Below are 15,671 nucleotides of genomic sequence, written 5' to 3'. Positions count from 1 at the left end.
AAGGCAGCAGGTTGACCTGGGGGCGCACACGGCCGTACCTCCGCGCCCCCCACCCGCAGCGCGTTGCCTCCGAAGCGGGAAGTCCCAGGTGCATTCCTGAGAAGAGGCCGGGCAGCCGGAGCCCGCCATTTCTGCAGTCACAGCGCCACCTCCTGGCCGACCGCGGCGTGGCCGTAGGGGCCGCTCCACCATCAGAGAACTTCCAGACCGCAGGCCTTGAATCAGGCATCCAGCAAATATTGACTCAGCACCTCCCTTGGGACAGGAGTGATGTTAGAGGTTGGGTATACAGTAGTGAAGAAACAGACTAAAAGCCCTGCCCTTGCAGAGATTACATCCTAATGGGGGAAAGAGGTAATGCATAAGTAAGGTCAACACGTAAAACAGACGGTGTATTAGAGGGATAAGAACCCAGGAGAAAAATAAAGCCGGAAGCAGTGAGTAGTGTCAGGGAGGCTGTGGTTTTACACAAAGTGGCCAGACACTGTCTCACCCAGGCAGTGACATTTGCGTAAAGCCTGGGAGGAGACGAGGAGAGAGTTGAGCAGACTCCTGAGCTAGGGCATCCCAGAGAGCAGGCACAGCAAGTGCGAAGGCCCAAGGCCTGCCTGGAGGGTCTGAAGAACAGAAAAAGGCCCTGAGGATTATGTGGAGGCTGGAGAGGGCAGGGGTGGGGGCAGACCCTGAAGGACCCTGTGGGCCATGGTGAGGGCTTTGCCTCCACGACATGGGGCTTCATGGCCAGGCTCTGAGCAGGGGGATGGCGTAACTAGCTTGTGTTTTAAGAGGATCTCTCTGGGCACTGTGTTGAGAACAGACCGTGGGGTCAAGGGTGGAAACAGACATCAGTTAGGAATCCACTGCAACCTCCAAGCACCTTGGCCCTGGGGTAGCAAAGACAGTGGGGAGGTGAAAATGGCAGGATTCTCCCAGGTGTAAGAGAGAGAGGAGTCAAGGACGATGCCAAGGCCTTGGCCTTAGGTCGAGAAAGAAGCTGTCCCAGTACTGTCTTTTGCTGAGGCTCAATGGGAGAAGTCAGGAGTTCCGTTTGGGAATTGACGGTCAGAGTTGCCAGGGGAAATGTCACGGGGCTGTTGATAAATGAGTGTGGAGCTCAGAGGAGAGGCCCTGCCTAGAGCTACAATCCGCAAGTCATCAGCACTTGGGTGACATTTAGAGTGAGACCAGATGAGATATCAGACACTCTGAAAGCAGAGCAAAGGGACCAAGGAGAGAGCCCCAGGGCCCTCTGACATTTCCAGATCAGGAAGATGTTGAAGAATTGGGGAGAATGAGAAGGAGGAGCCAGCAAAAAGGACACCAGGAAGGGGGGCTCCCAGGAACCCAAGTCAGAAAAGAGGAGGAAGCGACCAACCACGTAAAAAGCCACTGATCCTTAAGTCAGGGCTGAGAAAGGTCCCCTGGGGTTAGCAATGTAGAGGTCACCGGTGACCTTGATTGTGGTCAGAGTGGGGACAAAAGTCTGACAAGAGTATGTTCAAAGGAGAATGAAAAGAGAGAAATCAGAGACAAGTTGAGACAATTCTTTTGTGGGGTTTTGCTGTAAAAGAGAGAAGAGAGATGGGGAGCTAGCTGGAGGGGCCGTGAGTCAAGAGAGTTTTTTTAAGGCGGGAAAAAATACGAGCTTGCCTCCATGCTGACGGGTGATTGGGGTACAAAGGGAAAAATGTATTGAAGGAGAGGTCAGGGAGAAATATGAGAGTGCTGTCCTCAAGCAGATGAGAAGATCTGACTGTGCTTCCAGAGGAGATGCACTTCACAGCCCCCAGAGGGCTAGAATGGAACGCCAGGCAATCACAAGAATGGGGAGAAACTGGAACCCCCAGGCCCTGCTGGTGGGAATGTAAAATGATACAGCCACTTTGGATAACAGTTTGGCAGTTCTTCTAAAAGTTAAACCTGCAGTTACCATATGACCCAGCAATTCTACTCCTAAGTATGTACCTAAGAGAACCAGAAACATACAACCACACAAAAACGTGCACACAAATATTCATAACAACATTGTCTGTAAGAGCAAAAAGTAGAAACCACACCAATGTCTATCAACTGACCAGTGGAATATTATTCAGCCATAAAAAAGAACAAAGTTCTGATACAGGCTACAACATGGATGAGCCGTGAGTACAAAATGCCAAGTGAAAGAAGCCAGTAGCGAAAGACCACATGGTGTGTGACTCCATTTATATGAAATGTCTAGAATAGGTGAGTCTGGAGAGACTAGATTTCTTCAGAGACAGCATAGATCGGTGGTCTCCAAGGACCAGGGAGGGGGAATGGGGACTGACTGCTAATGGGAACGGGGTTTCCCGTGGGGATGAAAATGTTCTGGAATTAGGTGGCAGTAAATGTTACACAACTCTGTGAACACGCTAAAAAGCACTAAATTGTACACTTTAAAGGGGTGAATTTCATGGAGTATGAGTTATATCTTAATAATAATATTTTTTTGAAGATCTGGTCATACAGAGTGGAGGGGTTGCCTCAGCCCAGGAAGGAAGCAGAAGACCCAGGCAGATGCAAGCAGGTGTGTGGTGTGGGGGTGGGGACCATGGACATTCTCTCCCAGTGGCTTCTATTTTCTCAGTGAGACAGGAAGTGACATCATCAGCTAAGAGTAGAAATGGAGGCTCCAGGGAAGAGCACAGGCACAGAACAGATATGTCACCGCAAGAGGAAATGAACGGGCTATGGAGATTCAGGAGGATTCCCAGGCAGCATCAGGCCCACGGGAAGGAAGCAAAGGTGCAATAAATATGTGCTGGGAGGCAGGGGTCAGTGGTCCCATGTCGAGTGGGCCCAACAGCCTGAGAGTGTGGAGACCTGGGTCACCAGCATTGTGCTCCCCACATAACACGGTTTGCCCACTCTCTGGACATACAGGGGTTCCCATGGGAGTTTGATACAAACCCTAAAAATATGCCTACCTACTACCCATCACCTTTTAAAATGCACATTCCCTGTCACTCTGCAATTCCTCTTGGGGAATTCAGTCTCAGAAACACTTGCGTGCAGACACAGCTGCATATGCAGGGATGCTCACAGCAGAATTGTTAGCAATATCAAAAGATGGGAAACCACCTAAGTGTCCATTACTGGGTAAGTGGTTTTTAAAAATTATAATACATCCACACGATAGAATACTCTGAAGCAGTAAAAGCCATGAAGTGGTCCAGACGTACTAACATGAAAGGATTTCCATCGCATATCTTGAGTGGAAAATCAGGTTGCAGAATAATGTGTGTAATATTATATAAATTTTCTTTCCTTTCTTTTTATACAAAATGTTATGTATGCATGTGTGTGTTTAGATTATTAAAATATACATAAGGCCTGGAAAGGATGCGCTGTAAATTATTAATGGTGTTTAATCTCAAGAACTAGGTTTTGCGGGAAGGGTTGAGGGGGGTTGATGAGGCAGAAGGGATTTCAGAGGGAGGCTTTCATTTCGTGCTTTTTATGTTTTTTGAACTATGCTTTTTGAACATGTAACATGGAGCATATATGCTTTGGAAATTTAAAAAGGAAAGAAGGCTGAGCTCAGTGGCACATGCCTGTAATCCCAGCACTTTGGGAGGCTGAGGCAGGAGGATCGCTTGAACCCAAGAGTTTGAGGCTGCTGTGAGCTGTGATCACACCACTGCATTCCAACCTGGGCAACAGAAGGAGACCCTTTCTAAAAAATAAAATAAAATAAAATAAATAAAAAGGAAAGAACTCATTGTGCCCTCTTGCGCTTCTTTCCCTCTCTGGACTAGAAGACCCTGGAAGGCCAGCATCCTCCCTAGCCCAGACAATGCTGTGCATTGGTCCCTGGAGATCATGGCGGGTCCTGACACCTGGGCTTTCCCTTTGCCCACCTCTCTTCACCCCCAGACAAGGGATGAGGTTCAGAAAAGCAGGAACACTTGCAGCACCCAAACCTCCACTTTTTCTCCTCCCCTCACGCCACCACTGCTCCCCTCCAGCTACCTCCCTGGGGAAGAAGGTGTCTGATCAATCCAGTAGAACCAAAGCTGAGAGAGGTAGCTCTGTAATGCTAATAGCATGGATTTATATAATGCTTGCTGTGTACCAGGCACCATTCTGAACACTTCTCATGAATGAACTCACAACAGCTCTATGGGTTCCACACTATTACTTTACTATCCTGCATTGTAGATTTCAAAAACACAAACAAACAAATAGGAGTCACAAAAGGCCAAGTAATTTGCCCGTGATGCTACTACCATCTATCTGTAAGTGGAACCTGCACAGTGAGGCTGCAGAATCGGCACACTGGCCTCTGCAAGCCGTGCCCCTGCGAAGCCACAGTCCCGCCCTCTTCATTCCTTCCTCTGCTCTTCTGTGGCTCTGGGTCACATGACGTCTGCTAGGGTCAGGTACTCTCCAGGGCAAGACTGTGGCATCCTCAACACAGACCCCCTGCGCTGACACACGCCTGGCAGCCAGTGAGTGCTCAGCAAGTGTCTGTTGAATTAACTGTGGCCTGCACCACCCTCTCTCCCGCCCAGGGATGAGCAGATCCTTTCCCCTTTAGAGCAGTCCAAACAAGACAGCAAGTTTGCTCAGGAGCCTTCCGGAGTACTGAGTGGAGAGCAGCCCACGGGGATAGAACAGAGGCTGCCACTGAGCACCTGCTCCTGCTGGATCAGACTCCTGCTCTGGATCAGACCACTACCGCCCTGGCTGTCCAGGTCCAGCTGCTGGTAACGGTTTGTGTTGGGAAGGGTTCCTCCCAGGTTGGCCTCAACTCCTGTCTGCCCTTGACTGAGCTGGACTCAAGCCTTGCAGCTGCCCCATCCCTCTCCCAGAACCTGGCCCCACTCCTTGGGGTTCAAGCTGCAGAAGGGTGAGCCCAGATAGCCCATCCCTGAGGCCTGGATCTGGCTACCCTTCCTCCAGCTCATCCATTCCCAGCCACCTTGGCTACTTCCACCCTAGACACAGCTAGGTGCTCGCCCTGAAACAGGAAGTCTCCACAGCTGACCCTTCAGTCCTTCGCTTTACCTGCAGAAACCCTCAAGCTCTTGTAGCTCTAAGTCCCCTGAGAGCTACTCACAAGTTCAAGTTTTCAGGCTGAGGGTCATCAAAGCCCCTCTGTTCATTTGCAGAACCTGGAGCAGAGCAACATCTCCACAGACCAGCTCACCTGGCCAGTTCAGAGGCAACTCTGCCCACTTCCTTGGTCCCCCTGGGACTTCCATGGCATAGAAGTTTGGGAATTCAAGCTTCCATCTATCCATCCATCCATCCATATATCCATCCATCCATTCATCTACTCAGCCACATGTCCAGCCACCCACCCATCCATCCATCCACTCATCCATCCATCTATCCATTCATTTATCCAACCATCCACCCATCCACCCATCCATCCATCCGTATATCCACCCACCCATCCACCCACTCATCCACCTATATATCCATCCATCTATTATATCCATCCATTATCCATCATTCATCCATCTATTCGTCTACCTACCCATCTTTCCACCCACCCACTATCCATCATTCATCCATCTATTCGTCTGCCTACCCATCTTTCCACCCACCCACCCACCACCCATCTATTCATCTATATATCCATCCATCCATCATCCATCTATTTATCTACCCACCCATCTATCCACCCATATACCATCCCTCTCTCCCTCCCTCCCTTCACCCATCCATCCATCCATCCATCCATCCATCCATCCATATATCCGTCTAGCCAACCAGCCAACAAATGTATATAACCTGACATTCTGGACCCTAGGGATCCTGAGATGGACACATTATGATCCTATCCTCCCTCTGAGGGTAGGAAAGTATAAGAAGAAAGGGATGTTTTCCAAAGATTATTCTAAGACGGTGCTGACTAATGGAACTTTCCGTGATGCAGCTAATGTTCTCTTCTGTGCTACTCAATATGGTCAACAGCCATTAGCCATGTGTGGACATTCAGCATCTGAAATGTGGCTAGTGTGACTGAGGAACTGAGTCTTTCATTTCATGTAATTTTAATTAATTGAAATGCAAACCATCACATGGCACCAGTGGCTTCAGGATGGGACGCCACAGACCTAAGAGCTGTGGTAGCACAGAAGGGAGGGGAGGCTTCAGGGAGGAGACAACATTAGGCAGGGCCAGGCTCAGACTCAGCCAGCTTGCTCATTCTTCTTCCCTGACACCTGCTGGAGCATGTCCAGCCCTGGCCAGACCCTTAAGCGTATTTTGGAAAGTCTCTTGTCACAGTGCTGAGCTCAGCTGGAGGCTCCTCTGACCTTGCACACCCTCTCTGAGGTCACTGCTGGGTGAGGCCTGAGCCCTTCTCACTCCAGGAGTTCCTGACTCATCCTGGAAAAAGCAGAAAAGCCTCTGTATTTCTCAAGAACCAGCTTCAATGTTAAGAAGAGGGCAGACATGACCCCAGGCATGACCCCAGCTCGGGGACACAGGGACGGGGTATAGGGGGCAGGGAGAAGTCCAAAACAAGTGAGAAGCAGAATACAGAGCCAGGGCCCAGCAGAGGGTGAGGTGAAAACTGATGGAATGAGACATGGAGGAACGGACAGCCCAAGCCAGCAGGGCAGACAGAGTAAGAGAGATACGCCACAGAGCAACGGCTAACATGAGCCAGAACGGAAGGGACATGCTGAGGTAAAAACAGCTGGAGGCAGGCTGACAGGTGGCTACAGACAAGACTAAGACAGGCTGACCAAAAGGCAGTCTGTGACCCCAGGAGAGGTGGGGTGGGGGTCTCAGAGGGCAGCTCTGAGATCTCTAGCACATCCATTGACTGCACTTGCAGATCAGACCACTAGGAGGTAGCATTGCTCCAACCACTGCCACTAGCCCGGCATCCAGCTTCCAAAAGATGGTTACAGCCAGATTCCCTGTCATGGGCAGTGGACACGGCTTCACTGAGAGATGTAAGAGGCTGGGATAGAGGGACCCAGAGCATCTATGCCCTAGCCTGGAGAGTCCCTCTCTCATCACCCAGGATCTCCTCAAACCTGTCCCTTCCCTCCACATTCCCAGTCCCTGGCCTTGTCCCTTTCCTGACAGCTGCCTGGGCTCCCAGAGCACTGAAGGACGAAGGCTCGGGATGCCCATCAATTCCCTGTCTTTGCCTGAAAAAGGCAAGTGAGGATTCTAGGTCTGAGAATTGCCCTTAGCTCCTGCCACAGGGCCTGGTCCATGACGAGGGCCTCATGGGTTCTTGGGTGCAAGGCGTGCTTCACATAGATCCAGGGGTCTTGGCTGACCCCATGCTCAGCAGCAGCCAAGTGCAGCTTTGGGCTGCATTAACAGAACCAAATGTCTGGATACAGGACTGCATTCAGCAATGAAGCCCAGTCCTCAGGCTATAGCTCTGGAACAGCCAATGTAGCACAGGAGGAAGAGCGATGCGGACCATGTCATAGTTACAAACGCAGTCGTGCACATCATAGGGTGGTGATCTCATCGGATTATAATACCGTATTTTTGCTCTACCTTTTCTGTGTTTAGATGCCCAAATATTTGCCATTGTGTTACAGTCACCTACACTGTTCAGTACAGTCACATGCTGTACAGGTGTGTATCCTAGAAACAACAGGCTCTATCATGTGGCCTAGGTGCGAAGCAGGCTGTACCACCTAGGCTTGTGTGAACACAGTCTACGATGTCCCCACAATGAAGAAATAGTCTTATAATGCATTTCTCAGAATGTGTCCCTGACATTCAGTGGCATGTGACTGTCCCATCAGTGGAGCACCAACACTATATACATCAGCTTCTCTAATCCTTACAACGGCCTGCATAGTTATACCCATTTTACAGATGAGAAAACTCAGAGAGGCTCCTTCTCTAAAGGCTATCCTATAAATGTAGGTGTTTCTAGGGGTTCCATTTCAGGCCTCTTCTCTTTTTCCTCTGCATATATTCCCTTAGCCACATGTGCTCCTATAACCTAGCCTTAATTCTCAAATTAAGTCCTTGCCCAGATCTTTCTTCTGGGTTCCAGACTAGTCCATCCGCCTGCTGTCAGTGGCCCTCACCAGCCTCCACTGCACCCAATTCAATCAGCCTCCCCCTCCTGCTCACTCTGCCCTCACCCTGGATCTCGGATCCTAGCACCACTCAGCCCCATCTCACCTCCCTGAGCCATGCTGCCATCACCCTTCGCCTCCATGTGAAGCGTGGCTCAGGGAGATGAGATGAGGCTGAGAGTGGTGCTGCTCTGTTTTTACTGGTGCCCTCCACACTGCAGCCAGAGTAGTCTTTTTTTTGGCATGGGTGGGGGGTCGGGTCTTGCCCAGGCTGGAGTGCAGGCTGAAGTACAGGCTCGCACCCAGGCTGGAATGCAGTGGCGCCATCTCGGCTCACTGCAACCTCCTTCCACTTCCAAAGTTCAAGCAATCCTCCCACTTCAGCCTTCCAAGTAGTTGAGACCACAGGCGTGTGCCACAACACTTGGCTAATTTTTAATTTTTTTGTAGAGACAGGGTCTCATTATATTGCTCAGTCTGGTCTTGAACTCCTAGGCTCAAGCAATCCTCCCACCTCGGCCTCCCAAAGTGCTGGGATTACAGACACGAGCCACCGGAGGCAACTTGGTCAAACCTCCAGAGGCCACTTTCCACCCCCGCCAACCACATCTTCCTGGAGGCAGAGACAACGCTTGTTCCCTGCCTTCCCTCCCGACACCACCAGCACGCACTTGTGCACACGCACACGCACACACGCACATGTGGGCAGCTCGAACGGCGCTCCCTCAGATTTCTCCTCCCCTGAGCACACTGTACCTGCCCTGCCCCAGGACAGGGTGCCCCCTCCTCCCACCTGCACCCCACCTGTCTCTCCCCCAGCTTCTCTTGTTCCAGCACCTCAGTCCTGGCATCTGCCAGGCTAAGAAGCCATCCTTGGCCTGGGAGCGCTGTCTTTGACCCGTTTTGTGGCCCTGCACTCCTGCTCTTGGCCTCATCTCCCCATCAGTAAACAGAAGTGGATGGATCATGAGATGACCTCCAAGGTTTCTTCCAGCTCACAGCGCCACTGACTGGGAGGCCTCACCAAAAATGTCCTCACAGTTCTGGAGGCTGGAAGTTAAGTCCGACATCAAGGCATCCTCGCGACTGGTTCCTTCTGAGGCCTCTCTCCTTGCCTTGCAGAAGCGCCTTCCCCTGCGCCTTCACCCAGACTGTCCTCTGTGCAAATCTATGCCCTCATTTCCCTTCTCATAAGAACACTGGTCATATTGGATGAAGGCCCACCCATATGGCCTCATGGTAACCTAATTACCTCGGTAAAGGCCCTGTCTGCAAATACAGGCGATTATGAAACAACATGTGTTTGAACTTTGTGAGTCCACTTACATGCGGATTTTCTTCTGCCTCTGAGACAGCAAGACCCACCCCCACCCTCCACAGCCTACTCAGCATGAAGACGGGGAGGATGGAGACCTTGATGAGGATCTACTTCCACTTAATGACTAATACATAGATTTTCTCTTCCTTTTGTTTCTTTTAATAACATTTTCTTTAGCTTACTTTGTTGTAGGAATACAGTACATAATACATACAGCACACATAATATGTGTTCAACTGTTTGTCATTGGTAAGGCTTCCAGGCGACAGTAGGCTATTTGTAGTTAAGTTTGGGGGGAGTCAAAAGTCATATGTGAGTCTTGACTACGAGGGGGTCGGTGCCCTTGACCCCTTGTTGTTCAAGGGTTAACTGTACCATCATATTCTGATGTCCTGGCTGGGGGTTGGGACTTCAATATGTGAATTTTGTGAGGACCCAATTCAGCCCAAGGCACTGGGGGGACAAAGTCCACACTAGAGCACCCTAAGTACTACTGAGTATTTCTAAAGTACCGCCGGGTATGGCCGGGTGCCCTGAGTCCTGCCGGGTACACCCGGGCACCCTGAGACCTGCCGGGTACAGCCAAGAACCCTGAGACCAGCTTGGTATAGCCGAGAACCTTGAGACCTGCTTGGTACAGCCGAGAACCCTGAGACCTGCTGGGTACAGCCGAGAACCCTGAGACCTGCTGGGTACAGCCGAGAACCCTGAGACCTGCTGGGTACAGCCGAGAACCCTGAGACCTGCTGGGTACAGCCGAGAACCCTGAGACCTGCTGGGTACAGCCGAGAACCCTGAGACCTGCTGGGTACAGCCGAGAACCCTGAGACCTGCTGGGTACAGCCGAGAACCCTGAGACCTGCTGGGTACAGCCGAGAACCCTGAGACCTGCTGGGTACAGCCGAGAACCCTGAGACCCGCTGGGTATGCTGGGCACCCTGAGTCCTGCTGAATACAACTGAGTACCCTGAGTCCTGCTGAGTACGGCTTAGTACTGCTCACTTTCAGAGTCTCTTCCTCCCCCGGCCCCCTGCTGCCTCTGATCTTTTTTCAGAGTGCCACTGTCCCTCTCACCTCCCTTAGTCCCTGGGAAATGGAAGACAGCCTGGGAGTGAGGGAGGAAAGGGGACGTGGGAGCACAGTGGAGGGGGAGAGAAGTGCAGGGAAAACAGCCAGACTTGTTGCTGGGGAGGACACTGTCTTGGGGCCATCTAGGGCTAGGGGTTCACCGGGCAGGAGCAAGGCAGAGGGGTAAGGGAGTCCAGGGTTCTAGCAAGAGATGGTGGAAATGTCATGATCAGTGCAGACTAGAAAGCAAAGATGGGAGATGGAGTGAAAGCAGAGGCATTCGTGACATTAGAAGCCAGCAAGCTGGGTGGGACCACAGGGATCACAGAGAAGGGAAGAGCAGGGCTGGCTGAGCCTCTGCAGGGAAACGGGTGTTCCAGCATCTGGAGCCTCTGAACCTTCCCAGGCCTCTCAGAGGAGGAAGAGCCAGGGAGGGACAGGGAGAGCTACTGGGGGGGCCATCACAGCAGCCCCTCAGGTTTGGGGTCTAGGAGTCTGAGTTATCAAGTGGGGCTAGTCTGACTGTCTGCTGGGAACAGGCTGTCCCCGGCCCAGCTGTGGGCACAGGAGAGAGGCAGAGCCTGGTCGGGAGATCTCCCAGGGGAGGCTGGGACACCTGACGCTGCAGGCATCAGAGAGTCTGGAGGGAGAGGGGCAAGGCGGGGTGGGAGCCGGGGTCTCTGAGCTCTACAAATGGGCCGCCTCGCAGGCAGGCCAGCGGAGAGGACCCCAGAACACTCCATATCTAATTGGGTGGGTGCAGTATATGGATTTTCTGTAAGAAGTGCTCTCTGAAGCATTTCAAAGGCATGTGTGGCCTCAGAAAGCTTATGAGTCAGTGGCCAACTGACATTTGGGACACTGCATTTAAATGCAGGCAAAAGGCAGCCGTCTTAAGGCTTGCGGGAAGGGCGTGGGCCAGCTTTCCTGGAACATCTGCCAAGGCACAAAGGAAGATGCTGCCAGGAAGGAGTGCAGTGATGTTTCCCAGGCCAGCCCTGCCTCCTGGGCCCTGAGCACCTCCCCTTAGAGCTTCCGTCAGTCTGGAAATACCTGTGAGCCCTACTGTGTGTTGACACCAGGCTGGGTGCTGGGGCTACCCGGGAAGAGCAGCCTTGCCCAGGAGATGCTCGTGGTCCTGGCATCCTCACCCGGCACCCATCAGGCTAGACACAGATGGGGCTCCAGGCCTTTGCACATGCTGTTCCCATAGCCAGCATCCAGTCCTGGTCTACATGAGGCAAAGCCCTAGCTCATGTCTTCGGAGAGGTGATGCGGTGTCCAGAAAGTGGTGGCCTCAGGACCATTTGAGATGTTCTCAATTCGGTGTAAGGACTATGATGCACAGTGTCGTTTGTACTGTCTTTACTTTTTGTGACAGAGAAATAATTCATTTTTATGAAGCTCACAGAAACACAATCTCTCATTTTATAATTGAATTATGTGGAACTCACTTTGCACAAGATGATAAGGCTGAATCTTCGTGTGTTTTTCTGTGTGCTTGGATCTCTCTGCCGCTCCCGTGTGTTGTGAGCTCCATGGGGAAGGAGTCCAGTCTGGGCTGTGCAGGGCTGCATCCCCATGAACCTGCACAGTGCTTCCCACCAGGTGGGAACTTGGCCTGAGAAAATAAATAAGACCCTCAAAAATCCAGGGACCAAGCCGTGAATCTCCAAACCTAACCAGGTGGACACATCTCCTCCTCCTCAGCTCAAGGGGAGACCCAGGGGCCAGAAAACAGCCACTGTGATCATGGCCTTCTGAGAAGCCCAAAGGGACAGACTACGCCCTTGCTCTAAAACATGCATCTCTCCAGTCCTCCCTCAGCCCTGAGGGAACTGGCTTCACTCCTCAGCAGAGGAGGCTTTGCTCTCCACATGCCCAGGAGGGCCGGGGTGGGCTCAGCTTCTGAGGGCACAACCTCCTTACCATGATTTATGGAAAGAGCAACTCCCGGAAGGAAGCCTTAACCAAGGACCTGCCAGGAAACTTTTTAAAATATGTCATTGAAAGGCACAATGGACCCAGGCACAATGGCTCACACCTATAATCCCAACACTTTGGGAGGCCAAGGTGGGAGGATCACTTGAACCCAGAAGTATGAGACCAGCCTGGGCAACATGGCAAGACCTCATCTCCACACACACACAAAAAAAAACTTAGTCAGGCATGGTGGCACACACCTGTGATCCCAGCTGCTTGGTGGCCTGAGATGGGAGGATCACTTGAGCCCAGGAGGTGGAGGCTGCAGTGAGCTGTGATCACACCACTACACTCCTGTCTGAGTGACAGAGTAAGACCACATCTCAGAAAAAAAGAAAAAGACAAGAAAAGACAATGAGGGGGAGGCAGAGCAACATGGGCCTCCAGCGTTCGTCCCCCCGCAGGAACACCAAATTAAACAACTGTCCACACAGAAAAGCACCTTAATAAGAACAAAAATCCTAAGAACCTGGTACCAGCTAGGCCCAAGTAGGGTACAGCATCAAATGGGCTCCTGGGGTCCCCAGTTCTAGACTTTGGCTCCTCGATGGCATTTCTGGACCTGCTCTGGGCCAGAGGGGAGCCTGCTGCCTGGAAGGGAGGGACTAGGTACAGGCAGCATTCACCACAAGCTGACTGAAGAAGCCTGGGCCTCGACTGAACATAGCCAGGCACTATTTACCACAGGCCTGGGGTGGCAGTGGTTACGGGGAGAGACCCCTGTACTTGAGGAAAGGGGAGGGAAGAGTGGGAAGGATTCTCTGTCTTGTGGCTTGGGTGCCAGCTCAGCCACAGTTGAATAGAGCATCAGGTAGATTCCTAAGGTTCCTGACTCCAGCCCTGGCTCCTGGATGGCATCTCTGGACCCCCCTGGGGCCAGGAGGACTCACTGCCCTGAAGGAAAGGACATGAGCCTGGCTCAATATGCCACCTGCTAACTGTAGGGATTCTTGGGCCTTCAGTGAACATAGGTGGTAGCCAGGCAGTGGTCAATGCATGCCTTGGGTGAGACTCAGTTGCTGTCCAGGCTTTGGGTCTGACCCAGTGCAGTCCCAGTGGTGGTGGCTAAAGGGGTACTTGTGTCACCCCTCTCTCAGCTCCAGGGAGCTCAGCACAGAGATAGAGACTCTGTTTGTTTGGGGGAAAGTAAGGGAAGAGAACAAGAGTCTCTGCCTGGTAATCCAGGGAATTCTTCTGGATCTTACCCAAGACCACTAAGGCAGTACTTCTACTAGTGCAAGAGCTACAGCATTATTGGGCTTGGGGTGCCCTTTAAAGCAGATATGGCAGCAGTGACCAAAGACTTAGATCACAACATCCAATCCCTTTGAATATTTGGAAAGCCTGTCCAAGAAGGATGGGTACAAACAAGTCCAGACTGTGAAGACTACAATAAATACCTAACTCTTTAATGCCCAGACACTGATAAACATCCACGAGCATCAACACCATCCAGGAAAACATGACCTCACCAAATGAACTAAGTAAGACACCAGGAACCAATCCTGGAGAAATAGAGATATGTGACGTTTCAGACAAAGAATTCAAAATTGCTGTTTCAAGGAAGCTCAATGAAATCCAAGATAACACAGAGAAGGAATTCAGAATACTATCAGATAAATTTAACAAAGAGGTTGAAATAACTTAAAAGAATCAAGAAGAAATTCTGGAGCTGAACAATGCAATTGACATATTGAAGAATGCATCAGAGTCTCTCAACAGCAGAACTGATCAAGTAGAAGAAAGAATTAGTGAGCTTGAAGACAGTCTATTTGAAAACACACATTGGAAACAAAAGAAAAAAGAATAAAAAAGAATGAAGCAAACACAAAAGATCTAGAAAATAGCCTCAAAAAGACAAATCTAAGAGTTATTGGCCTCAAAGAAGAAGTAGAGAGAAAGACTGGGGTAGAAAATTTATTCAAAAGGATAATAACGAGAACTTTCCAAACCTATAGAAAAATATCAATATTCAAGTACAAGAAGGTTATAGAACACTAAGCACATTTAATTCAAATAAGACTACCTCAAGGTATTTAATAATCAAATTCCCAAAGGTCAAGGATAAAGAAAGAATCCTAAAGCAGCAAGAAAAAAGAAATAAATAACATACAATTGAGCTCCACATCTGGCAGCAGATTTCTCAGTGGGAACCTTACAGGCCAGGGGAGAGTGTCATGACATATTTAAAGTGCTGAAAGAAAAAACTGTTACCCTAGAATAGTATATCTGGTGAAAATATCCTTCAAACATGAAGGAGAAATAAAGACTTTCCAAGACAAAAAAAAAGCTGAGGGATTTCATCAAGAGCAGACCTGTCCTACAAGAAACACTGAAGGTAGTTCTTCAATATGAAAAAAGAGAATGTTAATTAACAATAAATCATCCGAAGGAAAAAAACTGGTAATAGTAAGTACACAGAGAAACATAAAATATTATAACACTGTACTTATGGTGTGTACACTACTTATATCTTAAGTAGGAAGACTAAAAAATAAACCTATCAAAAATAATAACTACAACTTCTTAAGACATAGGCAGTACAATAACATAAATATAAACAACAGAAAGTTAAAAAAATCAGGGGGATGAAGTTAAAGTGTAGAATTTGTATTAGTTTTGTCTTTGCTTGCTTGTTTGTTTATGCAATTAGTATTAAGTTTTCATCAGCTTAAAATAACATGTCATAAGATACTATTTGCAAACCTCATGGTAAACTCAAAAAACATTACAACAGATAAACAAAAAATAAAAAGCATGAAATTAAAACACACCATTTGAGAAAATCACCTTCACTAAAGGGAAGACAGGAAAGAGGGTTTTGAATAAAGACAAGAAGATCACCAAAAATAAGAGACAACAAATGACAAAATAGCAGGAGTAAGTCCTTACTTATCAATAATAACATTGAATGTAAATGAACTAAACTCTCCAATCAAGACATAGTGTGGCTGAACGAATAAAACAAGACCCAATGATCTGTTGCCTACAAGAAACATGCTTCACTGATAAAGACACATAGACTGAAAATGAAAAGACGAATGGAAAAAGATATTCTATGCAAATGGAAACTGAAAAAAGAGCAGGATTATCTATACTTTTATCAGACCAAACAGATTTCAAGACAAAAACTATAAAAAGAGATTTAAAAAGGTCATTATATAATGATAAAGGGATCAATTCAGCAAAAGGATATAACAACTGTAAATATATATGCACCCAACATTGGAGCACCCAGATATATAATGCAAATATTATCAGAG

At 49.4% G+C, this 15,671-nt stretch overlaps 1 protein-coding gene across 12 annotated transcripts in view; it reads right to left on the bottom strand.

Annotated features, from left to right (window-relative positions):
* Window positions 1–15,671, bottom strand: part of LOC129525307 (uncharacterized) — a 179,328-nt gene that overhangs the window by 62,215 nt on the left and 101,442 nt on the right. For 7 of the 12 annotated variants that reach the window (XR_008669517.2, XM_055355129.2, XM_063693606.1 and 4 more), the window contains one exon: window positions 11,880–12,046. The exons of 4 other annotated variants lie outside the window; for them this stretch is intronic. Coding sequence is in view for 6 of the 8 variants with exons in the window: in XM_055355129.2 (XP_055211104.1) it covers window positions 11,880–12,046 (167 nt within the window). In the remaining 2 variants the exon portion in view is untranslated. Of the gene's footprint in view, window positions 1–11,818; window positions 12,047–15,671 lie in introns of those variants that run through there. One more of the 12 variants, XR_010129210.1, reaches the window with a different exon arrangement.

Source organism: Gorilla gorilla, chromosome 9 (assembly GCF_029281585.2).
Source record: "Gorilla gorilla gorilla isolate KB3781 chromosome 9, NHGRI_mGorGor1-v2.1_pri, whole genome shotgun sequence".
Taxonomy (NCBI): domain Eukaryota; kingdom Metazoa; phylum Chordata; class Mammalia; order Primates; family Hominidae; genus Gorilla; species Gorilla gorilla.
Note: the sequence above shows the minus strand (reverse complement) of the source record. Positions and strands in the feature narration are given on the sequence as shown.